The sequence below is a fragment of the Myotis davidii genome, unplaced genomic scaffold (genome assembly GCF_000327345.1).
Source record: "Myotis davidii unplaced genomic scaffold, ASM32734v1 scaffold1330, whole genome shotgun sequence".
Taxonomy (NCBI): Eukaryota; Metazoa; Chordata; class Mammalia; order Chiroptera; family Vespertilionidae; genus Myotis; species Myotis davidii.
In genome coordinates, this window is record NW_006283826.1 from 1690610 (window position 1) to 1702930 (window position 12321).

Sequence of the window (12321 nt, forward strand, 5' to 3'; positions counted from 1 at the left end):
GAAAGCATGTTTCTGGGTTTGTTTAGCCTCTATAACTGCAACATTGTTTCTTGAGTTGCAGCTCAGAGGCCGGCAGCTGCAGGCGGGGAACCTTGGCTTCCTCCTTCACTGGAGCAAGCAAGCCTCCTGTTCGCTTCAGCTGCCTGGCTGCCGGCCGCCATCTTGGTTGGCAGTTAATTTGCATATCTCGCTGATTAGCCAATGGGAAGGGTAGCGAAGTTACAGTTAATTACCATGTTTCTCTATTATTAGATAGGATAGTAAAAGACAATACTGTCACCTTAAGATTGGAAACAAAGCAATGATGTTCACTTTCACTACTATTACTTAACAGTAGAGGCCTGGTGCATGAAATTCGTGCATGGGGGGGTGGTCCCTCAGCCTGTCCTGCACCTTCTCATAATCTGGAACCCGTCAGGGGATGTCCAACTGCCAGTTTAGGCCCGATCCCAACGTGAACCGGCAGTCGGAATCCCTCTCGCAATCCTGGACCGCTGGCTCCTAACCGCTCACCTGCCTGATTGCCCCTAACCACTCACCTGCCTGTCTGATCACCCCTAAGCACCTCTGCCTCAGCCCCCGTGCCGTGGCTTCGTCTGGAAGGTCATCTGGAATGATGTCCAGAAGGTCATTCGGCTGTCCAGTCTAGGCCTAATTAGCATATTACACTTTTATTATAGAATTTACTTGCCGTACTACTGGCCCAAATGTGTAGGATCCTCCTGACAAAACCCACCCTCACTGGGAAGATTGGCATTGGGATCTGAATGCCTAAGTAAGAGGTTAGATTATCTGTGGTTTCCATTTTTTCATTCTCACTTGATACCAGGTAACTCAAAACTGACTGCCATTTTGCTGTAATCTAAATCTTTACATCTAGATTTTTTTGTTTGTTTTAGAGCCATTTAATAATTTTATTGAAAGGAAATTTATAGTATGGTTTCAAGATCTTTTGAGGATTTAGAATGGGGTTTCTAATAGCTGCAAAATGTCATCACTGGAATTTGCATTGTCAGTCCATTTGGTCTGAGAAGTCACTTTGTAGTGTAGCTACTGAAAACATGAGTAAAACACAAATGATAGTTTTTACTTTTGTCACTGATAGTCTTTCAATTTGTTGTTTTTAAAAATCCTTTTATTATAGTACAGAATAATATGACGAGCCCTCATGTACCCATCACTCAGCTTCAACAGTTACCAGCATCAATCTTAGATTATGTTTCTAAATATTATAGTTATGTCAGTCAACATATGAGCAAAACTAATTTTGAAGATAGGCGTATTTTCTTTATGCCGTAGGTAGAGAGAGAGAGAGAGAGAGAGAGAGAGAGAGAGAGAGAGAGAAAATGAATGAATGTCATTGAATCTTAATTACAACCCTGTCAATTAGGCCATATCCCTAACTTACAGATAAGGGAACTGAAGCTCAGAGAGTTCAGGTAACTTGTCTAAGATCACATAGTCAATGTACCAGCACTGCAGTAGCCATTCCTATTACTCTCTATCTTACATTTCTGAGCCTTATAATAACTATTCTAGAGAGAGAAAATGAATGAATGAATAAGGAGTCTAAGCCTCAATGCCAGCGTGGCCTAAGCCCTGTGCTGGGCTGTTCTGCCCTGGTCTGATCCAGGGAAGTGGTGGTGGTGTTGTGGAATGTTCTGGAATTCATTTCACCTTAACCCATTGATGGGTCAGAAGTAGAATTTGAGATTTTAATTGTGTACATCAGAGTTAAATATTATAAAATTATGCAGATCAAGATTGGAATTAGTAAATAATCAAAATATCCCATTCTAATCATATCAGTATTTATAAGGATGTGTATACAGGTAATAAGAAATTGTTTGTTATAGTATTACATGTAGAAAAACAAATAGTACCAAAATATATAGAGTAAAAATAAGTGTTTTTTCTCCTCCAACCCGCTTAGCCCCTGACTCCCCCAGATTTCTTACTTGTCAATCTAAAATGCAGCTTCTACAGTGCTTCATTACTTATTGGTGTTTTTGCTTGTTTGTTGTTTTTGTAAGTAATAGAGTTTAGCTTTAGAGCTTGTGTAGCTGGAATGTGCAGTATGACATGCACGGTGGATGCAGCATCATGCCCCTTGTTTGCACTGATATTAATGGCCCCCGGGCCACCTCTTCCATGAAACCAAGTGTTTGTGTCCTCTCAGACTTTATGCCATCTTTACATCCCTGGTGTTCACTTCATAGTGATGTTGTATGAGTTTAATGAAGAGGTGCATGTTTAGTGAGCGCTATGGGTATATTTAACATTTTTGTTAAAATGCCTTTCCTCTTGTTGTAGGATTTCTTTTGACTCCTGCTTAATTTCTGATAGGCAAGTGTTTATGTACATGGTGGAAATTGAGGTTGCCAGCTGTCTTTATAAATAGTCAGCTTCATTCAGTGTCTCTGAACTGCAGTTAATTGATCCTGTCTACTTAACTACGTATTACGAAGCTGAGGCCAAGCCTCAGGTATTTATTGCGCAAGCTCGAGAGAGTAGGAGCTCCTGGCTAAAAGAAGTTCTAATTAGGAAAGCACTAAGACAAACTAGTGCAAGAAGTGACCAGTCTCTGGCTTTCTAAACTGGTAAACCTGTTTTAAATTTTATGGTGCATGAAAAAGATGAAAGGGGAGGGGCAACACCAATTGTGTGTGTGTGTGTGTGTTTTTTTTCCAAAACCAGTTCAGCAGTTATTTACCTTTCAAGCAATTAACATAATTACCATTATGCTAAAAAGTAATTTTGGAAAGTTCTGCCCTGAGCTCTTATGACTCCACCGGGACAGTTTTAGTTGGGACTTATCTTTTTGATGGAAGCCTAATTGCAATTTTGGCTTTGTGCACACAAACAGAAGCAGCTAATTGTTTAGGCAAATAGCAGATTAATTTAAATATGCATCCCTAATAAAACAAAAATGGTATCCATTATGGTCCTTGTTCCCATGATGAGGAATATAAATATTCTGTGCAAGTACCATTAGGCGGAGGTCTTAAGGATCGTCGACATTATTTCACAGTGGTAGCACTTTCCTGATATCGAGTCATCTTTACAAAAGCTAGCATAAATCAGTTTAAACTCATTTAGAGCCCATTTCCACTATGTGCAGTTTCATTACCACACTCTGGCTGGCCTCCTTTGGGAGGTGGGAGGGGCATGCTACAAACTGGCATGGGTGCCCATCCACAGCTGCTGAGTAGGCTTTATGTCTCCTCAAAAGACTGGCCATCGTTACTCATGTCATTGTTAATGACTGTTCCTCGCCTAGGGTGAACCAGGAGTTCCTTCAGCCCTGCTGCCCCTTGTCAAGGTGGAGGGTCCTGAACCCAGAGAGCAGGTGGGACTGCCAGGCCCTACTCCTGTCTACTTGATTGGACTGATGGCCTTCACTCATTGTGTTCGTCCATATTTTTTAGAGAGACCCTTTTCTTTTGTCTGCATCCTTTTCGTCGATAAAACAGTATTGTTGGGATCCCAACACTAGCTTCTGAACGAAGCATCTTTCATCTAGCTCAGGGGTGGGGAACCTTTTTCCTGCCAAGGGCCATTTGGGTTTTTATAGCATCATTCGCGGGCCATACAAAATGATCAGTTTAAAAATTAGCCTGCTATAGTTGGTCAAACATTTAATTAACTCACCCCTAATGCCTTGGCAGGGCCAGACCAAATGATTTTTCAGGCCTTATACAGCTCGCCGGACGTTCCCCACCCCGGTCTAGCTCTTGAGGTTTTGTCAGGGAGAAAGAGTGACACCTACTCCCCTTTTAGTTTTCCTGGTGGGGGGCCAGTGGGGGCCCTAAACCCCAGCCCTTAGGGTTCTTCCTGGTTCAAGGAATGATAGCAATGAGCTACCTCTTAATCTGCTAGTGAAGAACTACACAGAACCTCCCTTTGCATTAGCTGAGGCTTCCTTTCCTTTTTACCTGGGTCTGGCAGGCAGAATAAATGCAGTAGACACCTTTCAGGGTGCCTCCTTGCTCTGAGGTCCCCTAGAGGCAGCATGTTCACAGTACTTGAGTGATCCTTTGGCCTCAGCTGGTTGGACAAGGATGAGGACCCTGGTCCTGGGAGCAGCTGCTTCATGGACGGGATGAGCCGGTTGGGCCTCAGATTTTCAGTCTCCGGTGTGTGCATGGAGCTGGGAAAGGGAAAGCTGGTTTGTGGAGGCAGAGAAGGTCAAGATAGTTGCAGAGAGAAGCAGAGTTAAGATACCTGACGAGACACACATAACTGCCTCGGTTCCGAATGTTCCTAGTTCCTTGCTCTGGTCCCTTAAAATCTTTACTTCCTGCCTTCAGGTTCCACAGGACAGTCCCACTCCTTTCCAGTGAGTTTTCTTTTGTATCTCAGCCATTTGAGTGGATTTCTGTTTCTTACAACCAAATGCTCTCTTGCTAAGACCTAAGACCAATGCTCAGCAAACCTTCGTTGACTTTCAGCTACGTGCAGTATTCTGAATTCACTCCCCAGCGGGGAATGTAGCAGAAAAGTGACACAGTCCTGCCACTTCATAAGGCCACACAAATCAGGAGCCAAATCTGTGTTATTCTGTGTCTGCAGAATGATAAAGCTTAGCCTTTCAAATGAATTCCCATCCGAATTTTAAGAATCACCACCTGTTTCTGACAGGCTTTCAGTACTTCTTCCCTAATGCAGGCAGTGGACGTGGACACAGTTCAACTTGAAATATTTGGGAAAATTAGCTGCTCCTCTTTGGGATCAATTCTGCAACATGACAAAAAGTTAAGCTTCTGTACTGTGATACTGCACTTTGTGTATATGTCTCTGTTATATTTTAGTTACTAAAATGCTTAGGGTTCTCTTCAGTGTGAGTTTTGTGTTGTGAGAATAGGGATCATGTCCTTTTTATGTCCCCCCATGTGAGATGCTGGGTGGATGCCACTAGAGTGTCAGCTGCATGCAGGCAGGGACTTCTTTGCTTTGTTTTGATGTGTGCACTGTGGTTTTCCAGTATCTAGGATCGTGGCTGGCCCAGAGCAGGGCTCAGCAGGTACTCGTTGAATGTGTTGTTGCATTAATTTATTTTTGGCTACATATTGGTTCACGTGAATGATAATCTGCGACATTGCTATAAAATAGTCTTATAATTCAAGTTTTTACTGTTTTGAGTATTTGAGGTTGTAAAACTAGCCATGACATAACTATATAACTAACAAGTCGGCTGATTATAAAATTAGCTTTCACTCAAACACCCCTCCCTGTTGGCTGCTGTGTCTGTTCCTGCCCACCTTGCCCATGTGTTTTTGGGTCAAATATCCAACAGAATAGTTGCAAATCTTACAAAAGCTGCAGGATTTAATAAAAGTGATATTGCAGCCGAAACTGGTTTGGCTCAGTGGATAGAGCGTCGAGGCCGACTGAAGGGTCCCGGGTTCGATTCCAGTCAAGGGCATGTACCTGGGTTGCAGGCACATCCCCAGTAGGGAGTGTGCAGGAGGCAGTTGGTTGATGTTTCTCTCTCATCGATGTTTCCAACTCTCTATCTCTCTCCCTTCCTCTCTGTAAAAAATCAATAAAATATATTTTTTAAAAAAGTGATATTGCAGGAGCACTGGAAGTGGTAATTACTCTGATAAATAACAATTGGCTTTTTTCCTTCACTTAAGTCTTTTTAAAAGATAATCGTCTGTTTATGTAAAAATAACAGCAGTGTATGTGGGGTTTATAACATGTAGAAATAAAAAGTACAACAGTAGCACAAAGCCTGGGAGGGTGGAGATGGAAGTAGCTGCTGGGAAGTTCTTAAATGTGAGAGGTGGTGTGATATCATGAAGGTAGACTGCGGTAAGTTACAGGTGTATGTTAAAATCCTGAAGCAACCACTGAAATAACACAGCAAAGGGTTTGGCTAATAAGTCAACAAAGGAATTAAAACAGAAAAAGAGTGGGGGAAGGTGCAAAGAACAAATGGGACAAATAGAAAAATGGTAGGTTAAGCCCATTTTTACCAGTAATCACATTAAAGATAAATAGTTAAACACACCAGTTAATAGCAAGACCAACCATATGCCATTTATAAGAAACTCACTTTAAATATAGACATGGCAAAGCGAAAAGACAAAAAATATAATCCAAAGAATGCTGGAGTGGCTCTGTCAGGTTCCGACAAAGTAAATTTCAGAGCAAAGAGTATAACCAAGGATAGAGGATGTTCATATAATAAAGGGTTAATTCATCAAGAGGACATAACAATCCTAAATTTTATGCACCATAAAGTGGTCCTGGAGGACTGTGCAGATGACACTGGCACCATTAACAAGTGAGGATCTGACCAAGTTCTACACTTAACAGTTGAAATAGAGAAAATAACAAAGATGATGGCACAATAGGCATTCAGAGAGAATTAAATGGATAGAGCCCTGGAATGTATTTTCCAAAAAGACCCTTCTTAGGATAGCTCTGTGAAACTCAGCCTGTGGGGAAGCCTATTTTATTGCGTACGATTCTGTTGGAAAAATGATGCCAACAAAACCAATACTTGATTAATAATGAAAAATGTGTTTATAGATAAACTCCATGTGTGCTTAGAGTGAGATGTGGTTGAATAACTTCCACACTTGGCAGAACCGAGGGTGAGTTGACGTCAGTTACTCATCGATCTCATAGTTATTTTATGCACTTGTAAATGCAGCTGCTCATCCTACATGTTTCTAGCTAAATTTCAGCCCAGCCTCATCGTGTACCTAGTGGCTTTGCACAGTTGTTTAACCACTCGGAGCTGCTGTCTCTTCTCTTTTGTAAAGTGAGGGTAAGGATGGATGCTCCTCCCAAGACAAAGTGAGCACTGGATGAAAGTAGACAGATGACAGTGTCTGCACGTTTGAAAGTTCCTTGCAAGTAGCAACTTTCATTTCTCTCTACTCCTGATTGTGGTGTGTCTCCCAGCAAATGCCACGCGGAAACATTTGGAAGAGGCGCATCTTGGAATGTGCCTGTCTCCTATTTTATGTGCAGAGCCATTGGTGTTTTCTGCTGTGTGCCTGTTTCTTCTGAGTCAGAAGGGAAAGAATTTACCAGAATATTTGCCAGGGAATGTGTTATGGAGCCTTTGTGATCTGCTTTTCCCCCAAGTTTATCGTAATTCTTGTACTTCAGATATTGAGCATCCTATTTTACATATGAAGCAACATTTAACTCAAAAGATCTGCTTTGGTTTGTAATCACCCACTTAAGTCTACTGACAGTTTGAAAGTCTGGCAAAGCAACCCAAAGGTACTATTTTCTTCTGACTATATTTATTTAGTGCTGAAGCATACTTCATAGTGAGTTTGTAAGTTCAAATCATTTATTGTTTAAAGACAAAAATACAAGGCAAGAAAAAAGAAAGATGGGAAGATGGATCACAAAGAGAAGAAACATGAGCAGCTACATCTGTTTTAGGTAGTAGGAAGCTGTAGATAATAGGACTGGATTTATGGATGAGCAGTAGAGGAAATCAGTGTTATTAATAGATTAAAAAGGTTTTATACACAGCAGGAACTGTAGAATACATAAAAATAAATGATTGGTCTTCTCCAGCATTTTATGTGGTTTATTTTCTTTAATCTACCCACAGCCCTGGGTAGTAGGTAATGTTATCTTCAGTTTGACAGGTGAGGAAACAGGCTCACTGCTTTACGTGACTCACCCAAGGCCTTCAGCTGGCGAGCAGTGGAGCTGGATTTGAACTCAAAGAAATAGCCACGGACTGTGTTATCACCACAGATTGTTTTTGTGAATTTTGAAAAAATAAAATCAGTTGGAATTGGAACAAACCATTATCCAGCATCTACAGAAAGTAATTCTTTTCTTGGGTAAACCTTTGAGGGAAAACTAGCTTGGGGTCATAAAGAAGAAATGATTTGGTGAGAAAAAAGAATCAGTGGCATTGCAAATACAGAAAAGTGTATATATCTGCAGGGGACTGAAAGTTCCTGTAGACCGCTGGTTCTCAAACTCAAGCTTTCACTCCAGTTGAAAATTTGCTTTTCTAACAAGCCCTGGAGATCCTGCTGGTCCTGGACTCACCCACACTTGGAGAGCAGTGCCGTAGACAGTTTGAGAAAAGTGGAGACATGGCTAGTGTGTGTAAGAGGACTTCATCTGGGTAGCAGCAGTCAAGGTCCTGGGGAGAAGGTGGATTATAAAATCAGTTTTTAACCAGTGTGGCAAAGTCAAGCTCGGGTTTTTACAACTGTTCATGGCCAGGGGGGTCTAGAAGAAGGAGGTGGTGAGGAAGGATGTAAACTACTTTTAATGGCTGTTTTCAGGCATTGCTGGCGTCTGGAGAAGGGTCTGGCCCAGAGCAGGTGCTCAGTGGTTATTTTTTTTTAATTTTTTTTATTGATTTTTTACAGAGAGGAAGGGAGAGGGATAGGGAGTTAGAAACATCGATGAGAGAGAAACATCGACCAGCTGCCTCCTGCACACTCCCCACTGGGGATGTACCCGCAACCAAGGTACATGCCTTTGACTGGAATCGAACCTGGGACCCTTCAGTCCGCAGGCCGACACTCTATCCACTGAGCCAAACCAGTTAGGGCACTCAGTGGTTATTTGTTGCACAAATGAGTGGACAAGTAGAAGAATGAGTTAACTCCATATGTTAGCACTACTCAGCAATTAATTCTTCTTAGGTTTCTCTCATGAAAACATATTTTAAAAATTTAACTTCTTGGTAAAGATAGTTTTTGGAAAACATTTTAGTATGTATAAGGAGGTAACAGGAAACTTCCCTCCTGCTCTTCTTCCTTTCCTCTGGTTTCTTTCCTTAGAGGCCAGTTACCGTTAATAGTTTCTTGTGTGTCCTTCCAGGATATTCCATTTGGGTGTGTGTGTGTAAATTTTTTAAAACACAATAACAGTGTAACGTACTATACTATTTGTTCTTTACTTTTTTCATTTAACAATATATTTTGTTGATCATTTCATATAACTTATATAAGGCTGACTCAGTCTTTTTTAACTGGTCATTTTATTTAAATTACAAAGTATGGAGGTGGCATTATTTAAGTAGCTCTCTATTCATGGACATTTAAAACTTGCAATCTTTTGAAATAATTTAAAGCAGTACAGCGACTAGCCTATATACATTTTTAACTTTGGAAATATTACCCAATCGCCTTCAAAGTGGGTGAATTAGTTTACATCCCCACCAACAATTTGAGAGCGCATTTCCCTGAATTCTCAACAAAATATTTTATGAAATATTTTATCTTTGTCAATATGACTGATAAAAATGGTATTACAGTTTTTATTTATCTTTTTCTAATTGAGTGAATTTTTACTTTTCTTTATGTTTGAGTCAGTTGTGTTTCTTTTTCTGTAAACAGTATACTCATGTCCTTCACTCACTTTTCAGTTGCTTTTTTTTCTTAGTGAATCTTAGAAACCCTTTATATATAACTAGTGGCCCGGTGCATGAAATTTGTGCATGGGAGGTGGTGTGTGTCCCTCAGCCCGTCCTGCACTCTCTCCAATCTGGGACTCCGATCCCTGTGGGAATGGGCCTAAGCCATCCTTCCCTCACTCCTTCTTCCCTCGCTCCCTCGCTCCCCCCACTGCTGGTGCTGCTGGTTGCCCATGTTCCACGCCGCCCCCTGGTGGTCAGTGCATATCATAGCGAGTGATCAAACGCTTGGTCGAACTCCTGAGGGAACAAATTGCATATTAGTCTTTTATTATATAGGATAGAAATTGGCCCTTTGTTATATGTGATGCAAATATTTTATTCATTTTTTAATTTTCTTTACATTAAACAATTGTTATTTTATAATTACACTGAAGTAAATTTAAAGCTATCTACATACATTTTTTTTTCTACATAGGATTTCTTAATATTTGGGATCTAAGGACTGGAAAGTATCCTATTCACCGCTTTGAGCATGATGCAAGAATACAGGCACTAGCCCTCAGCCAGGAAGATGCCACTGTTGCCACGGCTTCTGCTTTCGATGTTGTGATGTTGCATCCCAATGAGGAAGGATATTGGCAAATAGCTGCAGAATTCGAAGTTCAGAAACTGGTGAGCTTTTAGTTTGGTCATTTTATTTTTCATTCTTAGAACCTCTGAATCTAGTATAAACAAATAGTAACAATGTGGGAAGCTCCCACTCACTCAGGACTCTCTGTGGGCCTCACATCCATAAATCTCACCACTGCCTTGCGAAATAGGTACTATCATTTTCCCTGTTTACCAAAAAGCCAAGAGAAACTTAGAGCAGTGACTGGACCTGCCCCAGTCTCAGAGCCAGGAAGTGTGATTTGGACCCAGGGCTCACTTCAGGGCTAGAGTGTCTCATTGCCATGGTCCTCATCCGCTTTCACAGGACGTCCACCCCTCGAAATCTAAGGTCAGCTTCTGGCCTCATACAGAAGTGAAAATGAGTTCAGTGACATTATCCCAGTCCTTACGGCAAGGAGGAGTCCATCCTCAGCTTTCTTCACCCCAAGTTTTTTTCACCTGGAAGTAAAAGTAGCTCCTGTGTGAAAATAGGTAGAAGTCGGTGTCATGTTCCAGGACGTCGTGTGTGAAGCTGAGCCAGCTGTAAAGAGATCTTTACGTGGAGCTTGCTTCTGAGTTCACCTGTACGTGAGCCTCTGCGTTCTAATGGTAGCAGGTGATTTGCTGGTAGAAGGAAGTTTAAATCTGTGCTGAATTCCGGTTTAATTTAAACAAACCTGATTTTGGCACTAGTAGGAGAGTGAACAGAAGAGCCAACATTGAAGAATAAATTGATGGCCTGACCTGGAACAAATCCTCTTCCTCTCCCTTTCCTCCTGGTGAGAATCTTATTAGACTGAATAACTAAAAAGCCCCATGTTACTGCCTCACCTCCATAAGCTGCTTGTCCCTCTAATGAGCCAGTCGGCAGTTTGGGTCTAGCGTTCCCCCAAACTGCCTGAGGCTGTTCTCCCATCTTGGGTTTTATTAGAAAAATGTGGAAGAACCATATTTGTTTGTTTTCACAACTACTGTCGTGCTTATTATCTGGTCTTTGACTAAAGAACACTGTAGAATGGCAACAATTATATGAACTCAGACAATTACTTAAGATGTGAGTCCCTCTATAAAATGTAAATCCTGCCTTGGCAATCAGTGGCATCCTGGCACAGACTGGATGCTTTTTGAAGTAGTTTTACAGCTCCCAGCAGTGGCCCAGCCACTGCCAATCAGAGCGTCTTGGTCTGTCCAAAATCCAACATGAAGATGAAATTACATGGCTGGGCTGAGGATGTCAGTCTTAGGAAAGTAAGAAATGGTTTTTAGACTGGAGAGAGGGAGCAAGCTGGAGGCGGGTGCTGTAACACTTTATGTGTTATTTCTCACCCTGCGTGCGGGGTGGCCACAGGCTGCCTTGTCACTGGCAGGCACCCCTGGCCTAGAGCGATGGGTCCTTTTGTCTTCCCCAGATAGGCTCCCCGAATCGCAGTGGCAGCGTTCCCGTGTTTGTGATGTCAGCCTAGAACATCAGCCTTTGTGATGGGCCCTGGGCTTTGGACGAGGGGCCGAGGATTAGCAGAGCCACCCAGATGTTCCCTCTCTGTCTCCAGCTCCCCTGGACGGCCCTCAGCATTCAGGCTTTGGACTCAGTTATCTTGTTTTCAGGGCAACACTGTCCTTTTACACTGTGGATTTTCATAATTGAATGGCTTGGCTCACCTGTTGTCACACTCTCAGAATTTACTCAGGGAGGTGGTACCGGTGGTAAACTACACTGGAGGAGTGTGCCACTCAGGGATCTAGAAAAGCACATTATTCTTGAAGGGACCTCCCCTACACATGCAGATTAGAGACGGGCCTTGCACAAAAAGGCTGTTGGTCCTGGCCTTCCTGCTCCCAATGGCATGGAAGCCTGGAGAGAGCAGGTAACTCAGATATTTCTAACCTTTTAGCAACGCAGTTTTGGTATTTGCACAGATGTTAAAATGTGATTTTTGCTCATTTGGAACTGAGTGAATTTTATTCAGTTTCTGGTTTAAAGATACTTTTGAATAACTATTACACCTGCATGGGTTCAGAATTTAAAAGATCCAATAAAGTTTACAGTGAGTAACAACATTTCCACCCCATCCCTCAACTCTTCTCTCTTTGAAAGCAGCCATGATTAGAAGATTTATGCATGTACAAGCCAAGTACATCACACCCTTCCTCTGCCCACATGCACACACGTTAGCACACTGGGAATCCCGTTACCTTGCTTCCTTGCTCTCTGCCCAAATGAGTATCAGTTCATGAAGACTGTCTTCATGCTCTTGCCCAAGACTGCCTGGTATTTCTGTTATTTATAGTCCGTTTAACATTTTCCA

General features: G+C 42.0%; 1 protein-coding gene across 1 annotated transcript in view; it reads left to right on the forward strand.

Annotated features, from left to right (window-relative positions):
• The window catches only part of FBXW8 (F-box and WD repeat domain containing 8), a 90488-nt gene that overhangs the window by 43871 nt on the left and 34296 nt on the right, over positions 1-12321 (forward strand). The window contains exon 5 of the mRNA XM_015567570.1: positions 9840-10036. Within this exon, the coding sequence (XP_015423056.1) occupies positions 9840-10036 (197 nt within the window). The remainder of the gene's footprint in view (positions 1-9839; positions 10037-12321) is intronic.